Here is a 23,584-nt window from a genome sequence, read left to right on the forward strand (position 1 = left end):
TGAGGACTGTCAGAGGATACAGCAGGATTTAGATTGTTTGGAGACTTGGGCGGAGAGATGGCAGATGGAGTTTAATCCGGACAAATGTGAGGTAATGCATTTTGGAAGGTCTAATGCAGGTAGGGAATATACAGTGAATGGTAGAACCCTCAAGAGTATTGAAAGTCAAAGAGATCTAGGAGTACAGGTCCACAGGTCATTGAAAGGGGCAACACAGGTGGAGAAGGTAGTCAAGAAGGCATACGGCATGCTTGCCTTCATTGGCCGGGGCATTGAGTATAAGAATTGGCAAGTCATGTTACAGCTGTATAGAACCTTAGTTAGGCCACACTTGGAGTATAGTGTTCAATTCTGGTCGCCACACTACCAGAAGGATGTGGAGGCTTTAGAGAGGGTGCAGAAGAGATTTACCAGAATGTTGCCTGGTATGGAGGGCATTAGCTATGAGGAGCGATTGAATAAACTCGGTTTGTTCTCACTGGAACGAAGGAGGTTGAGGGGAGACCTGATAGAGGTCTACAAAATTATGAGGGGCATAGACAGAGTGGATAGTCAGAGGCTTTTCCCCAGGGTAGAGGGGTCAATTACTAGGGGGCATAGGTTTAAGGTGAGAGGGGCAAGGTTTAGAGTAGATGTACGAGGCACGTTTTTTACGCAGAGGGTAGTGGGTGCCTGGAACTCGCTACCGGAGGAGGTGGTGGAAGCAGGGACGATAGTGACATTTAAGGGGCATCTTGACAAATACATGAATAGGATGGGAATAGAGGGATACGGACCCAGTAAGTGTAGAAGATTGTAGTTTAGTCGGGCAGCATGGTCGGCACGGGCTTGGAGGGCCGAAGGGCCTGTTCCTGTGCTGTACATTTCTTTGTTCTTTGTTCTTCTTTGCAGACCAGGCAGCGAAAGAAGCCACCTCACAATGCAATTCTCCAGAGAGACCAAAACAAACCTTCAGACTGGAAGTGCGCAGCCTGTTACAAGACCTACGCAAAATGCAAAGTGACTCGATTACATTACCCTTCCGCCATGTCAAATGAACAATGACATCCAGGTAATAGTGGACACATTCTCCAGATGGGTAGAGGCCGTCGCGACCAGGGGAGCTACTGCTAGCCACACGGCTAAGGTCCCCGATGGGGAGTACCAACCAGCATAGACCCAGGCAACGGAACCCACTTACGGGCACTGTGTGCAGAGAAGTTTGTAAGCTATAGAACATTAAGTGGGAGCTCCATTGCCCTTATCACCCACAATTGTCAGGACAAGTGGAACGTATGAACTGGACTCCGAAGGAGCGATTATCTAAGTATCACCAAAAAGGAATGCCATGGCCTCAAACCTTACCACTAGTCCTGTACAGCATCAGAACAACACCAAACACAACCACAGGCTTGAGTCCATTTGAAGTAATTACTGGCAGGTCTATGTTCTTGCCAGGGACTTATGAAAAGCTGATTGTCATTTGATGAGTGATGCTACCCTACTGAAATGTCGACCACCTGGCCGGGCTCATCCCCCAATACCAGGTCCAGTATGGCCTCTTCCCCAGTTGGACTATCTACATATTGTTTCAAAAAGCCCTCCTGGATGCTCCCCACACCCCTAGAACTAAGTGAGTCCCAGTCGGTATAGGGGAAGTTAAAATCACCCACCACAACAACCATGTTGCTTTTACACCTTTGCCAAAATTTGCCTACATATCTGCTCCTCTATCTCCCGCTGGCTGTTGAGGGGGTTGTAGTAAACCCCCAACCTTGTGGCTACACCCTTCCTATTCCTGAGCTCTACTCATATTGCCTCGTTCTATGAGCCCTCTGAGGTATCCTCCCGCAGTACAGCTGTAATATAATCCTTAACCAGTAGGGCAACTCACCCAACATGTTTACATCCCCCTCTATCCCACCTGAAACATCTAAATCCTGGAACGTTTAGCTGCCAATCCTGTCCTTCCCTCAACCAAGTCAGGAGAGTAATGGAAGCTCCCCACTTGCCTGGATAAGTGCAACTCCAACAACACTCAAGAATCTCGACACCAGCCAGGACAAAGCAGCCCGCTTGATTGTCACCCCATCCAGAAACATTCACTCCCTCTGCCACTGACGCACAGTGGCAGCTGTGTGTACCATCTACAAGATGCGCTGCAGGAAGCAACCAAACGTCCTTAGAAGGACAAGGGTAGCAGATACCTGGGAACACCACCACATTGAGGTTCCTCTCCAAGCCACTCACCATCCTGTCTTGGCAATACATCGCCGTTCCTTCACTGTCGCTGGGTCAAAATCTTGAAATCCCTCCCTGACAGCGCTGTAGGTGTACCTACATGACATGGGCTGTAGCGGTTCAAGAACATCTCAACATCACCTTCTGAAGGGCAACTAGGGACGGGCAATAAATACTGGTTTAACCAGCGAAGACAACATCCCATAAAAATGAATTTTTAAAAAGTGGTTAAAAATACATCGATGATCTTGGGCTTTATAAACAATGACAAAAAATTCAAAAGCAAGGACGTTATGACGAACCTTTAGAAAACACCCTCAGCTGGAGTATTGTGTCCTGTTCTGGACACCACACTTTAGGACAGGCGTGAAGCCTTTAGAGAGGGTGCAGAAAAGAGTCATGAAAATCCCTCCAGTGATGAGGGATTTCAGTGATGCGGGTAGATTAATAAAAGCTGGGGTTGTTCCCCTTCAAAAAGATTGAGAGGAAATCTGACGGAGGTATTCAAAATCACGAAGGGTCTAAGCAGAATAGATGGCGTCAAACTGTTCGCATTCACCAAAATATTAAAGAACTCTAAATTTGCAGATGATACTAAGCTGGGGAGAATCGTGAATTGTGAGGATGACCCTGAGCGACTTGAGAGGGACATTGACAAGTTGGCCAAATGGGCAGAGACCTGGCAGATGAACTTCAACGCAGCGCAATGTGAGGTCATGTATTTTGGTGGAAGAAACATGAGGAGACAATATAGGCTCAATGGTACAACACTGAGGGGCGTACAGGAGCTGAGGGACATAATTCATAATGCATAATTCTCTGAAGCTGGCCAGGCAAGTTGAAACAGTTGTTAAGAAGGTTTAGAGGATCCTTGGGTTGATGAATAGAGGCATGGAGTATCATAGTTTATCATAGAATTTACAGTGCAGAAGGAGGCCATTCGGCCCATTGATCTGCACCGGCTCCTGGAAAGAGCACCCCACCCTAGGCCAACACCTCCACCCCAGCCCCATAACCCAGTAACCCCACCCAACACTAAGGGCAATTTTGGGCACTAAGGGCAATTTATCATGACCAATCCACCTAACCTGCACATCTTTGGACTGTGGGAGGAAACCGGAGAACCTGGAGGAAACCCACGCACACACAGGGAGGATGTGCAGTCTCCGCACAGACAGACACAGACAGTATAAAAGCAAGGCAGTGATGCTACACCTCTACATATCATTAGTCAGACCACATTTGGAGTATTGTGTTCAGTTCTGGGCACCTTATTTAAGGAAGGATGTTAAAGCCCTGGGGAGAGCGCAGAGGAGATTCACTAGAATGATACCAGGAATGAGGAATTTTAGATAGATGGAAAGATTGGAGAAATTGGTCTCTTCTACCTGTAGCAGAGAAAATTAAGAGTTGACCTTATTGAGGTGTTGAAAGTTCTGAACAACTTTGACAGAATAAAGTTAGTATGTAAATGACTCGGGGTCACAATTTCAAGATGGTCACCAAGAGAGTGCGGAGTGAGATGAGGAGAAACCTCTTTACTCAGAGAGTTGTTGGGATTTGGAGCGCGCTGCCTGGGAGAGGTGGATTCCATGGGAAGAGAGCTGGATATATATTTGAAAGTGGTGAATTTAGAGGGTGACGGAGATAGTGCTTGGGAATGGAACGAGCTGGGAAGCTCTTTTGGGAGACGGTGCAGACATGACGGGCCAAATGGCCTCCTTCTGTACTGCAAATAACAAAAAATAACTCGCAGAGAGGGATAGAAGTTCAATGACAAAGGAACCAAAGATGTGGGGACGGATCCTCCATTGCCCAACAGCAGTCTCAGTTTTCCAGATCTGCCGGAGAATGGAGCATCGGCACGAAACCGGGATTGGTGCCCGTTTGGTGCTCTGGTCACCCGCCGGCGCGAGGATGCTAATCGATGATTTGCACTTATTGGAGTCAGAATGGAAGTGCGAGTCTCCGCCCCCCTCCCCCGAATGCCCTGTTATGCACCAATCCCCACATTGGGAAATCCTCCCGGTGGAAATTGGTTTCCCAAGCGTGGCCCAGAAGCAGTGGGCCCTGCTGTAGGTCGAGGGGGGGGGGGGGGGCGGTGCATCACTGAGGTGCCCCCTCCCCCACCAAATGTCCATCGGAAGAGCGCCCCCCTCCAACACTGGCTGTCTAAAGCTTAGTGAGAAACATTGAGCTGTGAATGAACGGATTCATAAGCTTGCAAAACGATTTCCAAAATAAAACAGCAACCAAATGTTTGGCTGGATTTGTGAAACAAGTAGAAGTGAAGGTTCCATTTGCAAAATGTCCACATGCAGCAGTGAGATGGCCGTCACCATGGTATCAAGAAAATTCAAGCCCGCTTTAGGAACAAACAGAGTGCTCATTCCCTTCAGAAGGAATGGGACAACACAAAGACTCCGAAAAAAGCAGACGAGTTGTTAATTAAAAAAACCCGACTCGAAGGAGCCCAAAATTAAATCCAGTTGAGGTAGCAGAAACACAGTGAACTGCCTCCATTTATCCGACAGACCAAGATGTCGAAGAAGCCTCAAAATTGAATTTATAAAGTCAGAGACTTGAGATGGGGGAGCAGGGACAGCAAGTAAAGATTGTGTTGTAAATAGTTTTGCTCTATCAGAAGGGAAGAAAGTTTTTTCTTCAGAGTTGCGTGTGCCGGCATGAATTACATTGTGGTGTAAAGGTGCTCGCCCATGGCATGATGTAGAGAGTCACATGGTATGAGAGTCAGAGACAGCGCTCTAGAATCAGCCGGCGGCAGTTCGTGACAGTTGGGAGCAGCTGCCTGCATGGTGAGCAGCAGTATCCCCTCCACCACAGTAACCTGGGATCTGTAAATAGTTAAAGACTAACAATAAACGGTTCATATTTAAACGTGTAAGTCTCAAGAATTCATCACTGAGACACCAAACGAACCCATAACAGAATATAAATGAATATCAAGATTATCCATGATTATTGCCATACCTTTCTTACAAGTCCCAATTATTTCTTCCTGTATATTCTGTCCTCGGTCGGTAATGTTAGGGGACTTATAATCTTTTACCACAAGTGACCTCTTGCCGTTGCTCTTTCTTATTACCCAAACTGATTTTGACATCTTGGTCTTTAGAATGAAGGCTGTCTTTCATTTTCGTACCAACGTCATTTTTAATGAATAGAGCTACCCCACCAACATTTCCGAGCATCCTGCCCTTCCGAAATGTCAATCAGTCATGAAGGTCCCAGCCTTGCCTATCTTGCATCCACAGCTCTGCAGTGGCTACCAGGTCATACATACTTATTTCTATCTGAGCTGTCAAGTCATCTTTTTTTTGTGTATTTGAATTGTAACCTGTCACCATTACCTTTTTTGATTCCAGTATCTGTCCCCTCAAATTCCCCTACCCCCAAAGAGGTACTTATTTCAGAGTATAAATAAATCATGTCCGTTGATTTAATGACGACTTGTAAGAACTGAGTGTGCAAACCTATTCACAGTGCCAGGACATGAGCATAGCTACTGTCCCTGGTCTTTTTCATGAAGTAAGCTTCTTCACACCACTTTTTTCAATCTATTTCCTGCCGGATCCAACATTATCAGATGTTTTATAGACATCACATTTTCAAACCAATTGCCAAAGAGAGATGAGTGGCCCCAAGCCCTTGCACACCAAACAGTTATTTCCTGCCATTTCTTTTACCAAGCCATAATTTAAACATTTAATTTGCTCCCAAAGCAGCCCTTCGATTTCCATATTCCTGTCAGCAATCTGCTTTCTGTAAACCATCCGTGCTGCAGTGAAAAGCTTGTGAGTTAAAACTTTTCTGTTTCGACGAGGGAGGGACTTCGGTGGAGGGACACTGAGGAGGTCGGGGTTGGGGGCCGCCGTGGGGCAGGCCGGCGGAGATGTGGCGTAGGGGCTGGAGGCGGGTCCAAGCAAGGGGATGGCTTTTCGGCGGGGAGGTGAGGCACTTTGCCCCCCAACTAGGCTGATCACCTGGAATGTCCGGTGGCTAAATGGGCCGATAAAGAGGGCTTGTGTGTTTGCGCACCTGGGGGGACTGAAGGCGGACGTGGTAATGTTGCAGGAGATGCACCTTAAAGTAGTGGACCAGGTTAGATTGAGGAAAGGCTGGATTAGTCAGGTTTTCCACTCGGGGCTGGATACAAAGACTAGAGGGATTGCGATCTTGGTTAGCAAGCGGGTGACATGAGAGGCGGGAAGAATAGTCTCGGATGTGGGATATATCATGGTCAGTGGCAAGCTGCAGGGGATGAAGGTAATGCTGGTCAATGTATATGCGCCAAATTGGGATGACGTGGAAGTTATAAAGAGGGTGCTAGGGAAGATTCCGGACCTGGATCCACCAAGCTGATCATGGGAAGGGATTTTAATAAAGTTAAAGGAGCTGAAAGGGTTCATGGAGCAGATGGGGGTGGTGGATCCATGGAGATTTAGGCAGCCGAGGGCGAAGGAATTTTATTCTTACTCCAACGTACATAAGGTGTACTCCCGGATCGATTTCTTTGTTTTGGGTAGGGCCCTACTAGCTGGGGTGGTGGACACGGGGTACTCAGCAATCACGATCTCGGACCATGCTCCACTCTGGATGGACCTGCAGGTGAGTACGGATAGCAAGCAGCGCCCGCAATGGAGGTTGGATGTCAGGCTATTGGCGGACGAAGCGGTGTGCGAGAGGTTGAGGAAGTGCATGCTGAATTACCTGCAGGTAAATGTTACGGGGGAGGTCTCAGAAGAGCTGAAGGCAGTAGTGAGAGGAGAGCTGATCTCGATCCGGTCTCACAGGGACAGGACAGATAGGGCAGAGACGGACCGACTGGTTAAAGAGATTCTACGAGTTGATAGGAGGTGCGCGGAGACTCCAGAGACAGGGCTTCTAAGGGAATGCCGGGGGCTACAGGCGGAATTTGGCTTGTTAACCACATGGAGGGCAGTGGAACAGCTCAGAAAGGTGAGGTGGGCGATTTACGAGCACAGTGAGAAGGCCAGCAGGATGCTTGCACAGCAGCTCAGAAAGAGGGAGGCAGCTAGAGAAATAGGGAAAGTTATTGACGGGGATGGGAACTTAGTTGGGGACTCGGCGGGGGTGAGCAAGGCCTTTTGGGACTTTTACAGCAGGTTGTACAGGTTGGAAACCCCAACGGGGCCAGAGGGGATGAAGCACTTCCTGGAGGGGCTGACTTTCCCGAAGGTGGATGGGGAGCTGGTAGAAGGGCTGGGGGCCCCGATCGGGCTGGAGAAGATAGTGGAGGGTTTGAGGGGCATGCAGCCGGGCAAGGCCCTGGGACCAGAGGGGTATCCAGTCGAGTTCTATAAAAAGTTCTTCGGAATATTGGGGCCGGTGCTGATGAAGGTCTTTCACGAGGCTAGGGAAAGAGGGGTTCTACCCCAGGCAATGTCACAGGCCATGATCTCGCTCATCCTGAAATGGGACAAGGACCCGGAGCTATGTGGGTCTTACAGGCCGATTTCATTGTTGAACGTAGATGCCAACTTCTGGCCAAACATTTGTCCTCCAGGATTGAGGACTGTGTACCGGACGTTATTGTGGAGGATCAGACGGGGTTCGTTAAGCGCAGGCAGCTGGTGGTCAATGTAAGAAGGCTGCTTAACGTGGTCATGATGCCCCCGGAAGGTAGTGAGGTTGAGGTAGTGGTCGCGATGGATGCGTAGAAAGCCTTTGACCGGGTTGAGTGGGATTATTTATGGGAGGTGCTGGAGTGGTTCAGATTTGGGAGGGGCCTTATTGACTGGGTTAGGTTGCTGTTCCGGGCTCCGGTTGCAAGTGTACGGCCAAACAGGACTATTTCAGACTGCACCGGGGGACGAGACACCGGGGGACGAGCCCCCTCTCCCCACTGCTGTTTGCGCTGGCAATAGAGCCGCTGGCAATTGTTCTGAGGGCCTCAAGGGTCTCGCTGTATGCAGATGGCCCAATGGAGGGGATAGAAGAAATTATGGGAATTTTGGGGGAATTCGGCCGGTTTTCGGGGTATAAGCTCAACATGGAGAAGAGCGAGATGTTTGTGGTCCAGGCGAGAGGTCAGGAGAGGCGACTGGGGGAACTGCCGTTCAGAGTGGTAGGGGACAGTTTCAGATACCTGGGTTTCCAAGTGGCGAGGGATTGGGATAGGCTACACAAATTGAACTTGGCCCGGCTGGTGGAGCAGATGAAGGAGGATTTCCGGAGATGGGACGCGCTCCCGTTGTCTCTGGCGGGCAGAGTTCAATCGGTAAAAATGACGGTCCTCCCGAGATTCCTATTCATTTTCCGTTTTCGAATGTCTCCCCATCTTCATCCCGCGGTCCTTTTTTAAGCGGATCAATAAAGCTATTGTGGGCTTTGTGTTGGGGGGCAAGTCCCGGCGAGTGAAGAGGGCAATGCCCGAGCGGAGTCGGGGGGATGGTGGGCTGGCGCTGCCGAATTTCAGCAATTATCACTGGGCGGCTAATATAGCCATAGTGAGCAGGTAGCTGGTGGGGGGGGGGGGGGGTGCATGGAGGCGGCTTCTTGCAAGGGCACAAGTCTGGGGGCGTTGATAACAGCGCCTCTGCCATTCCCGCCGGCGTGATACTCCACCAATCCAGTGGTTGTGGCAGCCCTGAGTGTCTGGGGGCAGCGGAGGAGACACGTGGGAGCAGAGGGGGCATTGGTGTGGTCCCCAATCTCCGATAATCACCGGTTTGCCCCAGGAAGGATGGACGGGGGGTTCCAAATTTGGCGGAGAACAGGGATTGAGAGGATGGGGGACTTGTTTATAGAAGGAAGCTTCCTGAGTATGAGGGCGCTGGAGGAGAAGTTTGCATTGGCGGGGGGAAATGAATTTCAATATCTGCAGGTGCGGGACTTTCTGAGGAGCAGGTACCAACCTTCCCACTCCTGCCGCTGAGGGCGATTCAGGATAAAGTGGTTTCTAGAGGATGGGTAGGAGAGGGGAGCGTCTTGGACATATATAAAGAGCTTATGGGATCGGAGGAGACGCAGACTGAGGAGCTGAAGCAAAAGTGGGTTTAGGAGCTGGGGGAGAGATAGAGAAGGGCCTTTGGGCGGACGCGTTGGGTAGGGTCAACGCGACCGCAACATGTGCCAGGCTCAGCCTGATCCAATTTAAGGTCGTTCACCGGGCTCACATGACAGTGGCCCGGATGAGCAGATTCTTTGGGATGGAGGACAGGTGTGCGAAATGAGCGAGGGGGGGCCAGCGAACCATGTCCAGATGTTCTGGGCATGTCCAAAACTGAGGGGACTTTGGCAGGGGTTTGCCGACGCCATGTCCAAGGTATTAAATACGAGGGTGGCAATGAGTCCAGAGGTGGCGATTTTCGTGGTGTCGCAGGTTCCGGAAATCCAGGAGGAGAAAAAGGCAGACGTTCTGGCCTTTGCTTCTCTGGTAGCCCGGAGGCGGATATTACTAGCATGGAGGGACTCGAAGCCCCCAATATTGGAGACCTGGCTATCGGCCATGGCTGACTTTGTCTGCCTGGAGAAAATTAAGTTCGCCATGAGAGGGTCTCTGTTAGGGTTCGCCCGGAGGTGGCAACCATTCGTCGACTTCTTCACAGAGAATTAATCGTCAGCAGAAGGGGGGGGGGCGGTTAGGCTAGTGTAGATTAAGGGGGGGGGGGGTAAGTAATGGTGGGACCTGTGGGAGAGGGAGGTGGTATTTGCACAATGTTAATATTTTCCTTGTTATGTACATTGTTGATTTTGTTCCTGTTACAATGCCAAAGAAATACCTCAATAAAATGTTTATTAAAAAAAAACTTCTGTTTCAATCTCAATTATTCTGAAAACTCAATGATTTCTCCGCTTACCCTATTCATTTCCACATATATATCTTTCAGTGATAATTGCTTCACCAATATTACTAGATATCAGATTACACATTCTTCACATTAACTACCGACACTGTGCGGCGTGGTGGCACAATGCTTAGCACTGCTGCCTCACACTGCCAGGGACCCGGGTTCAATTCTGGCCTCGGATCACTGTCTGTGTGGAGTTTGCACGTTCTCCCCAGCTCTGCTTGGGTTTTCATCGGGAGCTCCGGTTTCCTCCCAAGATCCAAAGATGCGCAGGTTAGGTGGATTGGCCATGCTAAATTACCCCATTGTGTCCAAACGGTTAGGTGGGGTTACGGGGATAGGGTGGGGGGCATGGGCATAGGTAGGGTTGGTGCAGACTGGATGGGCCAAATGGCCTCCTTCTGCACTGTAGGGATTCTCGTCTATTGTATTCTAACTGCTAGGATCCTGGTTAGATATTCATCACTATGACTAGCAACACCACTCTGCATCAGGTTATACGTGTTCTCCGTATCGCCCCACAGCTGATCACTGTGCTGCACTGCATGTCTTCTTGGTGTCTGGTCAAATGCCCAGTCGCTCAAGCAAGAACTGCCAAACAAATACGCTATACATGGCTAAACAAACAGCAGCAATGCCATAATGTCTACCTTACAGGAGCTGTTCAGCTTTGGAAGCTCTTCATACTATTAGATGAATATAAATGAATAAATTTGTCGTGAATTCTTGTGTTGAAACAAAATTTATTACCTCATCATCCGTGGAAACTATCTGATCTGAAAAACTGACTTCAAAACAGTGGCCAGACCTCATTAACTTTAAACAGCCCATTGAGTAAGTACAAGAGCAGTTGCGAATGAAAACGAATAACATGACAATTTGTGTTTGTATATCACTGTTTAATGTAGTAAAACATCTTCACGTGCTTCAAAATCTGACATCGAGTCGCCGAAGGAGATATCAAGACAGCTGAAGATTTTGAGGACTGTTTTAAAGGAGGAAAGGGAAGGATTAGAGCGCGGGAGAGATTTAGGGAGGGAATTCTGGACTTCGGGCTCCAGGCCAAGTGTGAAGCGTTTACAATTAGAGATGTGGAAAATCTCAGTACCAGAGGAGTGCGGATTAACTCAGGGGGTGGTAAAGCTGCCGGAATTTCCAGAGGGAGGGAGGGTGACACCGAATAATAACTTTATCAGTGTCACAAGTAGGGCTTACATTAACACTGCAATGAAGTTACTGTGAAAATCCCCGAGTCGTCACACTCCGGCGCCTGTTCAGGGGGAGAATTCAGTATGTCCAATTCACCAAACAAGCACGTCTTTCGGGACTTGTAGGAGGAAACCGGAGCACCCGGAGGAAACCCAGGCAGACTCGGGGAGAACGTGCAGGCTGTCTGTGCGGCACAGTAGCACAGTGGTTACCACTGTTGCTTCACAGCACCAGGGTCCCAGGTTCGATTCCCACTTGGGTCACTGTCTGTGCGGAGTCTGCACGTTCTCCCCCTGTCTGCGTGGGTTTCCTCCCACAAGTCCTCAAAGACGTGGTTGTTGGTTGAATTGGACATTCTGAATTCTCCCTCTGTGTACCCGAACAGGTTCCGGAGTGTGGCGACAAGGGCATTTTCACAGTAACTTAATTGCAGTGTTCATGTGAGCCTACTTGTGACACTAATAAAGATTATTATTATTATACAATGACCCAAGCCGGGAATCGAACCCGGGTCCCTGGAGCTGTGAAGCAACAATGCTAACCACTGTGCTACCGTGTCGCCAATGGATTTGAAAGAAAAAGGAATATTTTTCCACGGTGAGCCTTTGCAAACTCGAACAATACTAACACCTCACAGCTGTCTACGCCTCAGTTTGACACACTGGCCTCCTCCTGAAGCTGCCACGGATCCCTCCCCACACCACCACCCCACAGCTCCCCACCACCGCCACCCCACAGCTCCCCTCCCCCCCCACCACCACCCCACAGCTCCCCCCCCACCACCCCACAGCTCCCCCCCCACCACCACCCCACAGCTCCCCCCCACCACCACCCCCCCACCACCCCACAGCTCCCCCCCCACCACCACCCCACAGCTCCCCCCCACCACCACCCCCCCACCACCCCACAGCTCCCCCCCCACCACCACCCCACAGCTCCCCCCCCACCACCACCCCCCCACCACCCCACAGCTCCCCCCCACCACCACCCCCCCACCACCCCACAGCTCCCCCCCACCACCACCCCACAGCTCCCCCCCACCACCACCCCACAGCTCCCCCCCCACCACCCCACAGCTCCCCCCCACCACCCCACAGCTCCCCCCCCACCACCACCCCACAGCTCCCCCCACCACCACCCCCCCACCACCCCACAGCTCCCCCCCACCACCACCCCACAGCTCCCCCCCACACCACCACCCCCCTCCACCCCACAGCTCCCTCCCACCACCACCCCACAGCTCCCCACCACCACCACCCCACAACTCCCCACCACCGCCACCCCACAGCTCCCCCCCCCACCACCACCCCACAGCTCCCCCCCACCACCCCACAGCTCCCCCCCCACCACCACCCCACAGCTCCCCCCCACCACCACCCCCCCACCACCCCACAGCTCCCCCCCCACCACCACCCCACAGCTCCCTCCCACCACCACCCCACAACTCCCCACCACCACCACCCCACAGCTCCCCCCACCACCACCACCCCACAGCTCCCCCCCACACCACCACCCCACAGCTCCCTGCCCCCACCACCCCACAGCTTCCCCCCCCCACCACCCCACAGCTCCCTCCCACCACCATCCCACAACTCCCCACCACCACCACCCCACAGCTTCCCCCCCCCACCACCACCCCACAGCTCCCCCCCCCCACCACCACCCCACAGCTCCCTCCACCCCCTCACCCCTCAGCTCCCCCCAACCCCCGGGTGACTAAAAGCATCGGAACACTATTGAACAATCCAAGGTTAAAAGTTCACCTTGGACAGAGAAATTGTACATGCAAAAGACAAACCAATGGACTCCCCGAAGACTCCAACCCTGTTCAACCTCTTATACAAATAATCTTCCAAAAACTACCTCCCAAAAATCCAGGTATGCCGATGACACCAGCCTCGCGACTCAACCCCCGTCTTTGGAGCAGACCCTAAACGAGGACTTGTAAAGGCGGGAACAATACTGCAACACATGGCGACTCAAGCCAACCCCTGCAAAAACAGTATCCAGCTTATTCCATCTTAACAACGCAAAAGCCAAGAAAGTTTAACATCCAAATAGGACACTGACCTGCCGGGAACATGTAAAAACAACTGCAGCCAAGGTCAAGTCCGGGAACAACCACCCCTGTTATGCCACGATACGCACACGCGCACATACACCACTTCTCCACATATCCACTGACTTACAATAACCCACAAAATGATAGGAAACATTGGCAATGCCCCCCCACCTGCCACTTCATACTGATCTATTCAACCCACCCAAGGTACTCTCACCAAGCAGATCCATCTGGAAAAACCCTCCCACACAGGATTTCAATGCAAATTCAACCTGGACAAATGAAAGGGAATCATTGGACATGACAAACAAATAGCTGGTCTCAAACCCAACCCACCCGCTGCCTGGTTTCCACCTTCCAAGGACAGAGTGGTCCACCCTGTACAGGTTCGGGGCCGGCCACGCGGCCTTGCTTGGGCAGCCTCTATAGATGGGGCATTAATACCAGCCCCCTATGTGCCTGTGGGAGAGGGAAAACTATGCCCCACATCATCGAAGAATGTCCAATCCACAAACTCATCGGAGACAGATCCGCACTCAACACAGCAGGACCAGAAAAAAACTGCTTGACTTCGGGACTTTGCATTGGCTAAATAAATAAATACCAAGACAGAATTCAAGCGGCTGTTTGCAAACTAAAGCTGGAAATGGTTCAATTTGTCCCAGTGACCTCACACCAAATTCCGCTCTGCTTAAGTTTATTTAATTCATCGTGTAGGGACTGAAGTTTTAGAATTCTCATCTAAATCAATGAGAAAATTGACACTTCCTTAAGGCTCGAAAAAAGGAGAATATCATGCCATTTTTTTTAAAGGAGAAATAATGATTTATTACTTGTGTTCGTGAAAGATAATACAAATGGAGCCAATTCCGAACATCATAGATTATCATAGAATTTACAGTGCAGAAGGAGGCCATTCGGCCCATCGAGTCTGCACCGGTTCTTGGAAAGAGCACCCTACCCAAGGTCAACACCTCCACCCCATCCCCATAATCCAGTAACCCCCCCACAACACTAAGGACAATTTTGGACACTAAGGGCAATTTATCATGGCCAATCCACCTAACCTGCACATCTTTGGACTGTGGGTAGAAACCGGAGCACCCGGAGGAAACCCACACAGACACGGGGAGAACGTGCAGACTCCGCACAGACAGTGATCCAAGCAGGAATCGAACCTGGGACCCTGGAGCGGTGAAGCAATTGTGCTAACCACTGTGCTACCGTGCTGCTCAATATAATAATTCTCTCTGCATCGTCATCTACATTATAACAGTGAACACATTTCAAAAGTGCTCCATTGGTAATGAAACACTCTGGGAGTCCTTAAATACACAGCTTTTCTGTGCCGTCTCTGCACCTTGTGTGTCGGTAAGGCGTCATAATGTGACAGCGATGTCTCACTGTGCAACATGCTCACCTCTGTTTCAATTGGGTGTGAAGCTGGGTCCTGCTGCAGAGACTTGAGCACACAAATCTGGGCTGTTGTTTCCAGCGGGGCACTGAGGGAGTGCGGCACTGTTGGAGGTGCCTAAAAGGGGCTGGTTCAGCACAGGGCTAAATCACTGGTTTTGAAAGCAGACCAAGGCAGGCCAGCAGCACGATTCAATTCCCATACCAGACTCCCCGAACAGGCGCCGGAATGTGGCGACTAGGGGCTTTTCACAGGAACTTCATTTGAAGCCTACTTGTGACAATAAGCCATTTTCATTTTCATTTTTCATTCTTTTGATGAACCAAACCGGCATTTCCACCTCCTGCCCATTGAATCGGAATGGCACACCATTCCGGAATAGTGGGTGCTGGGTGTTAAGTAGCGGAAGGGCGGGGGGGGGTTGCGCAAGGGCAGTAGGGTGTGGAGGGAGGAGGGGGATGTAATATTCCTATCAGAGGATGGGGGCAACAAAGGGTGAAGGTAACGACATCACGCACTCCTGTGGACTCCACACTGTGGGAAGAACGAACTTCACACAATCACAGAATCTTGACAGTGCAGAAGGAGGCCATTCGGGCCATCGGCTCTGCACTGGCCCTCTGAAAGAACATTCACACAGCCACTTTCACAGCCTGAGGCCACCCCACAGCGGTTTATAGCAAACATCTAGAATTTTCTTAATCAGCAAATTTACACACAGCAAGATGCCAAAAACATCTACGCAATAAATAGCTGGGGATCTGAATACAGAGCTTCAATTTGCTGACAGGTGTGTGTGTAGTGGAGGGGGGGGTGGTGCTGCGGGTGGTTAAAGATGTAAAACTTTGCAATAAGGCAGTGGTGGCTTACTCTATACACATACACACACACACACACACACACACACACACACAGTGTTAAAACCTCAAGCGGTATTTGAACTGGATGTCGCGAGTGGGATGAATGGTCCCTAAGGCCCAGCGGCTGCAGTCTATGGGAGGGATCTCTTCCTCGGGGTTCACCAGCTCAAATTCGAAGTAGCTGAGCATGAGGAAGACAAACTGCTTGAGTTCGTTGACGGCGAAGAAGCGCCCAGGACACATGCTGACCCCGGCCCCCCAGGGCATGTTGTAGTATTTCAGCCTCTTGCCGCCCTTGTAGAAGTCGGTTTTCCTGCTGCTGCCATCCGCCTGGAGGAAGCGGTCAAACTGGAAGGTGTGCGGCTGCGGGTGGATCTCCGGGTCCATGTGTGCCGACAGGTAAGGGAAGAGGGCCACCCGGTCGCCCTTCCTCAGCCAGTACTCCCTGCCGTCCGCCATCTGGAGGCTGGTGTCCTCCAACACGGCCCGGACCAGCATAGGGGCGGCGGTCATCCGGAGGCTCTCGTCCACTGCGCTGTCCAGCACCGGGGTCCTCAGCAGCATGTCCCTGGTCAGCTCGATGGGTGGGGTCCCCGACTTGGCCCCCTGACCCGTATCCCGCAGGATCCGGTCTACCTCAGCCCGCACCGCCCCCAGAGCCTTGGGGGAACTGATAAGGTATAGCAGGAGCCAGAAGGCTGCAGGGCCAGTGTTGCCCTGCGATACCCAGAGCAGCACGAACATGTAGCGACTCTGCATGCCTTGCTCCACCCCTTTCTCCGCCATCTGCTGCTGACGCTCGGAGATCCACCTGCTGATATTCTCCCGGTTTCCCATCTTCTGGACGGAGAGCAGCTCCCAGAACATCTTTCTGAGCTTCTCAGCCTCCAGCTTCTGCTTGGGCGTCAAGACGGCGTATGCCAAGCGCGGGAAGAGGCGGTCGTACCTCCTGAAGTGGCCAAAGATGTGGTTGGATTGCTGGTGGTCACGCTGCCAAGCTGCATCCTCCGCCTCCTGCTGGTCACTCTCAGTGGCCGGCTGGGTCCCAAACAGGGTCAGGTAGCCAGCCCTGAACACCAGGTTGTAACTGAAGTGGAAGAGGCCGTCCTCCTTCCACTGGCCAGGCTGGGCCACGCTTTGGAGCATCAGTTTCTGCAGGTTGCCCATCATGGCCCGGGTCAGCTCCACCAGGCTGTCCCCCATCAGGTGCTTGTTGCTGGTGGTCTTCAGCAGCTTTTGGTCCTCGACCCTCACCTGGTATCCAAACACCCTCTCCACCAGCTCTGATGCAAACGTCCGAAAGTTCAGCTTGGCTTGGGATTCCTTCACCACTGCTCCGTAGGACAGGGGGTCCATCAGGAAGGTGATGTAATGGCCCCCCAGTTGCACGGTGAAGATTTCCCCGTGCTTCCTCTGCATCCGCTGCAGGAACTGCATCGTGTTCCTGCGAAAAGGCAGGACATGCCCCAGCCAGGGCAGGTAGCCGGAGTCAAGGGGGGGCTCGCCAGGTCGACGGACCCTGAGGGCACCCAGAAAGTACAGCAGGGTGAGCAGGAGGGCTGCCAGGGTCAGGAGAACAGGCAGCCAGTAAGCCATGTCGCTGCTGCTGTTGCTTCAGCTGTCCAGCTTCAGTGTGACTTGGAATCCTCACTGCGTCTCCCAGTTTTAAACCCCTTTCGTCACAACGTGGAAGGGAGGAGTTGTTAACTTGGGACCTTATCCAATGGAAGCCACAGCAGCCTGTTATTCAGTAATTGCCTTGCATTACACAATGTTCCAAAGATCTTTATCCCTTTTCAGAACTCGCTGGCAGCTCACACCCCCTGTCGGCAGCTCAGTTTCTGACTCAGAGACAGAAATATCGGTCTGAGTTTTTCGGTGGGTACACGGCCCTGTGGTGGACCAAAGAGGAAATACACAAGGACACCTGAGAGTTAGGCCAGGACACCAGAGGCCAAGGTAAGTTCAGAGTTCCCGGGGGCAGGGAGGATAGGGAGATTGGGGTCTTGGGGGAGACCAACCCCCCCCCCCACCCGCTCCTTGCCATTCCTCTCGACACACCCTGCCTCCCCGTTTCTACCCCCTATAACCCCACCTACCCACTGTTGGCAACTTACCTATCCTTGAAGACGTCAATAAACGGCTTCCATCTCCAAGCAAACCCCCCTCCCCCCCCCCACACAGACCCTCTCAAGGCGAACTTGATATTTTTCCAGCTTAGGGAATTCCACAAGGTTCTTCACCAACACCACTGGCTTCAGCGGCCCCGGGTCCCTCCACTCCAGCAAAATCTAAATCCGGGCTACCAGGGAGGCAAAGGCCAAGACGTCGGCCTGTCTCGTCCCCTCGACTCACGGGTCTTCCGACACTCTGAAAATCGCCATTCTGGACTCAGGGCAACTTTCTCCTTCAGTACCTCGGACATAACGTCAGCGAACCCCCGCCAGAATCTCTGCAGCTTCAGACAAGCCCAAAACATGAGGACATGTGGACCCCCGTGCACCACCTAAACCTGTCCTCCACCCCCTCAAAGAACTTGCTCATTATGGCCACCATCATATAAGACCATAAGACATAGAAGCAGAATTAGAGTCTGCTCCACCATTCAATCATGGCTGATATTTTTCTCATCCCCATTCTCCTGCCTTTTCCCCATAACCCCTGATCCCCTTATTAATCAAGAACCTATCTATCTCTGTCTTAAAGACACTCAGTGATTTGGCCTCCACAGCCTCCTGCGGCAAAGAGTTCCACAGATTCACCACCCTCTGGCTGAAGAAATTCCTCCTCATCTCTGTTTTAAAGGATTGTCCCTTCAGTCTGAGATGGTGTCCTCTGGTTCTAGTTTTTACGAAAATTGAAAACATCCTCTCCACGTCCACTCTATCCAGGCCTCGCAGTATCCTGTAAGTTTCAATAAGATCCCCCCTCATCCTTCTAAACTCCGAGTACAGACCCAGAATCCTCAACCGTTACTCATATGACAAGTTCTTCATTCCAGGGATCATTCTTGTGAACCTCCTCTGGGCTCTTTCCAAGGCCAGCACATCCTTCCTTAGATACGGGCCCCAAAACTGCTCACAATACTCCAAATGGAGTCTGACCAGAGCCTTATCCAGCCTCAGAAGTACATCCCTGGTCTTGTAATCTTGCCCTCTTGACATGAATGCTAACATTGCATTTGCCTTCCTAACTGCTGACTGAACCTGCACGTTAACCTTAAGAGAATCGTGAACAGGACTGCCAACTCCCTTTGTGCTTCTGATTTCCTAAGCATTTACCTATTTAGAAAATAGTCTGTGCCTAAATTCCTCTTTCCAAAGTGCATAACCTCACACTTTTCCACATTGTATTTCTGCCATTTCATTGCCCACTCTCCTAGCTTGTCCAAGTCCTTCTGCAGCCCCCTTGCTTCCTCAATACTACCTGTCCCTCTACAGATCTTTGTATCATCTGGAAACTTAGCAACAGTGCCTTCAGTTCCTTCTTCCAGATCATTGATGTATATTGTGAAACGTTCGGGTCCCAGCACAGACCCCTGAGGCACACCACTAGTCACCGTCTGCCATCTGAAAAAGACGCCTTTATCCCCACTCTCTGCCTTCTGCCAGTCAGCCAATCCTCTATCCATGCCAGGATCTTACCCTTTTCATCATGGGCACCCTATGAATAATTTTGAATTGAATAAGACTAAGCCTAGCGCACGAAGAGGATGTGTTCACTCTCCTCAGAGCCTCCTCCCCTAACCGAGCCTCCTCCCCTAACCGAGCCTCCACCTCCCTCCCCAGCTTTCCTCCCACTTCCCTTTAACTTCTCCTATCGGGGCTCCCTCCCAATCCATTAATTTCTTATAATTATCCGACACTCTATCCTCACCAACTCCTGTTTTTGACACCACCTTGTCCCACAGCCCTGGGGGCGGCAGGTTGGGAAAGGACGGCACTGCTTCCTCACATAATCCCGTACCTATAAGTACCGGAACCCATTCCCACTTGGCAGCTCCTACTCCTCTTCCAATTCCTCTAGGCTCGGGAAGCTGCCCCCCACAGATAGGTCCCCAAACCGCTCAATCCCCACCTGCCGCCATCCCTGGAACCCCCTGTCTAACCCACCCGGAGCAAACCTATGATTCCCACAAATCGATGCCCAGACCGAGGCATCTTCCAACCTCAGGTGCTGCCGCCACTGACCCCTGTAAGGTTTTCGGGCAATTCGGCCCTTTTTGGACTGCCCAAGAATAAAACCCAGAGACTAAACTGGACACTTTCAGCCAAGGGAACGTAACCAGATTTCCCAGCAGGCTTGGTCCGCTGAGCTGAGTAGGGGCATAGGTATTTACAAACCCCCCCCAGGAGCTACAAGGAAGAAGGAGCCAGACAACTAGATAAGATTAAAACACAGACAAAGGGGCACGGGAATACACAGGGGGCCTGCCTGCAAGCAGGACAATGGGATGGTCATAGCCCCATGCAGATGTAAATGACTTGGCCTCCACCAGAGCAGAATCCAATCAACACCCCATCAACATAGCAAGGTGAGAATAGCAGCCATCTCCGGAGCAGATGGAAGACTTTGAAAATCTTCACAAGAGAGCTTAACCTTGTTATCCCAAAAAGCAGACAGTCTGGGCTCAGTATATTGCGCTGGAAAAGCCCCTTGAAGATAAACGGTAGAAAAAACCAAGTTGGAGGCGGACCTGGGGGAGGTACTCCAATCCTGACAGAAGCCACCGGCAGGAACTCACTGGGTGGAGGGGGCGGAGTCGGCGCCAAATTCAAATCGCGGCAGGTCTGCCTGGCTGGAAGGAGCGGACCTGCGAGGAGAACCCGGAAGCTAACAGCTCTGACCGGCTCAAAGGGGGCGGGACCAGCGGGAACTTTAAACCTTACCAATTCAATGCAAAGGGGGCTGGCCGAACACAGGAAAAGGCCAGGTAAAACGGATATAAAAGGGGCTGTGTTTCGATTGAGGGTCTCTTGGCTTGACCTCTCCACCTTTGACTTGACCTCCTGCAGCCTGTGACTGTAAGTACCCTGCAGCAGCTTGCGAAACTCCCTTGACTTTGATAGTGGTTGAGGCTTTGGGGAAGGGGACTTGATTTGTGTTTTGTGTCATTGCTAAAATTGTGTAACAATAAGATTTTACGTTGTGTCCGTTATAGTACTTTCTGAATAGACTTAGTTTGTGTTAGAGTTTAAGATTTTATTATAATTTCTTCTGTTTGATGATTTTGACCTGGGTTTTGCAATAAACCTTGATTTGCTGATAATTGGAGTCGTTTCAATTCTTCAATCTCTCACCAGCGATCTCTGACCAAGTCATTGTTAAGATATTCCTCACCTTAATTCCGGGGTCGAGAATCTAGGGTCATCTTGAACGATTCACTCAGGACAGGCTGCTGGTTAGGTAATAAACAGCAGTGTCCTATTCTCTCTCTTGGGAAAGCTACTCCAGCGAAGTAGGAACCGGGTGGGTGTTGCACCACCGGCAAGAGAGAGAATCACCTGGGCATTGGTGGGGGTCTGGATATCTGTGTGATATAAGCCTCAGGCTTCCGGTTAGGGATAAACGGCAGGCTTGATTCAGTGCTCTCTTCCGTGGAGGTGTCCCAGTGCGGCATCCCCTGGCCTCTGAAGTTTCAGTGCCAGCTGGAGAGAGACACACACAGATACTCAAACCCCAGATATCGGCCCAGTAGTGGAGTAGCAGAGATGGAACCCTCTACACCCCACACCCTCGGAGCCGCCACCACCACCAGGCTCATGGAATACCTGGCCGGTAAGAACGGCAGAGGCGCCATCAAGAGTGCCCTAAACTAGTGTCTTTACACAAGGCTGCCTCCATCCGCTCCAACAGCGACCCCTCCCCCACTCCCCACTGCCTTACCATGGCGATATTCGTTGCCCAGTAATAGGTTGTTAAATTTGCCGAGGCCAGCCTGCCCCCCACACCGCGTCCCCGTTCCACCAGCACTTTCTTTAGCCGTGGGGATTTCCCCACCCACACAAACCCCAAAACCAGGGCATTAACTTTCCGAAAAGAGGCCTTTGGGATGAAAATCGGTAGGTTCTGAAAAACCAATAAGACCCTCGGAAGCACTGTCATTTTCACGGTCTGCACCCGCCCACCATCGACAGTGGGAGCACGTCACATCTCTTAAAATCCCTCTTCATCTGCTCTACCAACCGCGCTAGATTCAACTTGTGCAATTGTTCAGATCCCCGCGCCACCTGAATGCCCAGGTATCTGAAGTATGTCCCCATCACTTTAAACGGTAGCTCGCCCAGCCTCCCCTCCTGTCGCCTTGCTTGGATCGGGAAGACCTCACTCTTCCCCATGTTTAACTTATACAAGGAAAACCCGCCGAATTCCTCGAAAATGTTCATGATCCCCCCCATACCTCCCAACGGGTCTGAAATGTATAGCAACAGATCATCCGCGTATAGCGAAACTCTATGCTCCACTCCCCCCACACCCCGCACTATCGCTTTCCAACTCCTTGACTCTAAGCGCCATTGCCAACGGCTCTAACACCAAGGCAAAAAGCAACGGGGAGAGTGCGCATCCCTGCCTTGTCCCACAATGCAATCCAAAATATCCGAAACTCACCCGATTCATCCTAACACTCGCTACCGGCGCCCTATTTAACAACAGGACCCAATCCACAAACCCCTGCCCGTAGCTGAACAGTCGCAGTACTTCCCACAGATATTCCCATTCCACCCGATCAAAGGCCTTCTCCGCAGCCATAGCGACCTCCACCTCCTGTCCCATCAGAGGCATCATCATCACATTCTGTAAGCGCCTAACATTCACTGACATACCCCCACATTATAAACCCAGTCTGGTCCTCCCCGATCACCACGGCACACAGTCCTCAATCCGCAAGGCCAAGATCTTTGCCAACAGCTTGGCATCCACATTCAGCAGCGATATCGGGCGGTGAGACCCGCACTGCTCCGGGTCCTTGTCCTTCTTCAAAATTAAGGATATCAAAGCCTGCAACAACGTAGGGGGAGCTCACCCTTCTCCCTTGCCTCATTGATGCCCTTACCAGCAGGGGCCCCAGATCACCCAAAAACATTTGTAAAATTTCACCGGAAACCCATCCGCGCCCAGGGCCTTCCCTGCCTGCATCGCCCCCATGCCCTCCATCACCTCCACCAGTCCAATGGGTGCCCCCAGCCGCTCTATCAGATCCTCCTCCCCTTTAGGAAACTCCAACCCATCCAGGAATCGCTGCAATCCTTCTTCCCCCCACCGGGGGCTCTGATTCATATAGCCTCTTCTAAAATACCTCAAATGTCCCATTCACCCCCACCAGGTCCACGACCGGCCTTCCCCTTCCATCCTTCACCTTTCCGATCTCCCTCGCCGCCTCCTGCTTCCTAAGATGGTGGGCCTGCATCCTGCTCGCCTTCCCCCGTATTCTCACATTGCCCCCCTAGCCCTCTGTAACTGCCCCACTGCCTTCCCCGTGGACACCAACCCGAACTCCATCTGGAGTTTCTGCCACCCCTTCATCAACCCTGCCTCCGGGGCCTTCGAGTGCCTCCTGTCTACCTGCAGGATCTCCTCCACCAGCTTAGCCATCTCTGTCCACTCCGTCTTATCCCTATGCGGCAGGATCGCTATAAACTACCCCCTGCCCACTGACTTTGGCGCCTCCCATAGCGTGGCGACCGAAACCTCACCCATGTCATTCAGCTCCACATACCTCCGAATGGCAGCTCTTACCCACTCGCACACCTCCTAGTCTGTGAACAACACCACGTCTAATCTCCAATGCGGGCGCTGGACTACCCACCCACCCCCCGCGTCCACTTGCAAGTCCACCCGGTGCAGCGTGTGGTCAGAGACCACAATCGCCGAATACCCCAAATCGACCACCCCCGCCAGCTGAGTCTTGTCCACCACAAAGTCATCAATCCACGAGTACACCCTGAAAATCCCTTCGCCCTCGGCCTCCCAAACATCCACGGAT

General features: G+C 51.7%; 1 protein-coding gene across 1 annotated transcript; it reads right to left on the reverse strand.

The window, feature by feature from the left end:
• Positions 1-15,176: 15,176 nt before the first annotated feature.
• LOC140425695 (5-beta-cholestane-3-alpha,7-alpha-diol 12-alpha-hydroxylase-like) lies at positions 15,177-17,233 on the reverse strand. Its single transcript, XM_072510188.1, has one exon. It carries the CDS (start codon positions 17,194-17,196, stop codon positions 15,658-15,660), a length of 1,539 nt encoding a protein of 512 aa, XP_072366289.1. The 5' UTR covers positions 17,197-17,233; the 3' UTR covers positions 15,177-15,657.
• Between the last annotated feature and the right edge of the window lie 6,351 nt (positions 17,234-23,584).

This window comes from Scyliorhinus torazame, chromosome 6, assembly GCF_047496885.1.
Source record: "Scyliorhinus torazame isolate Kashiwa2021f chromosome 6, sScyTor2.1, whole genome shotgun sequence".
In the NCBI taxonomy this organism is placed as follows: domain Eukaryota; kingdom Metazoa; phylum Chordata; class Chondrichthyes; order Carcharhiniformes; family Scyliorhinidae; genus Scyliorhinus; species Scyliorhinus torazame.

Excerpts from the sequence above, each read along its gene's own strand:
- LOC140425695 (XM_072510188.1), bottom strand. The coding sequence starts at position 17,196 with ATGGCTTACTGGCTGCCTGTTCTCCTGACCCTGGCAGCCCTCCTGCTC.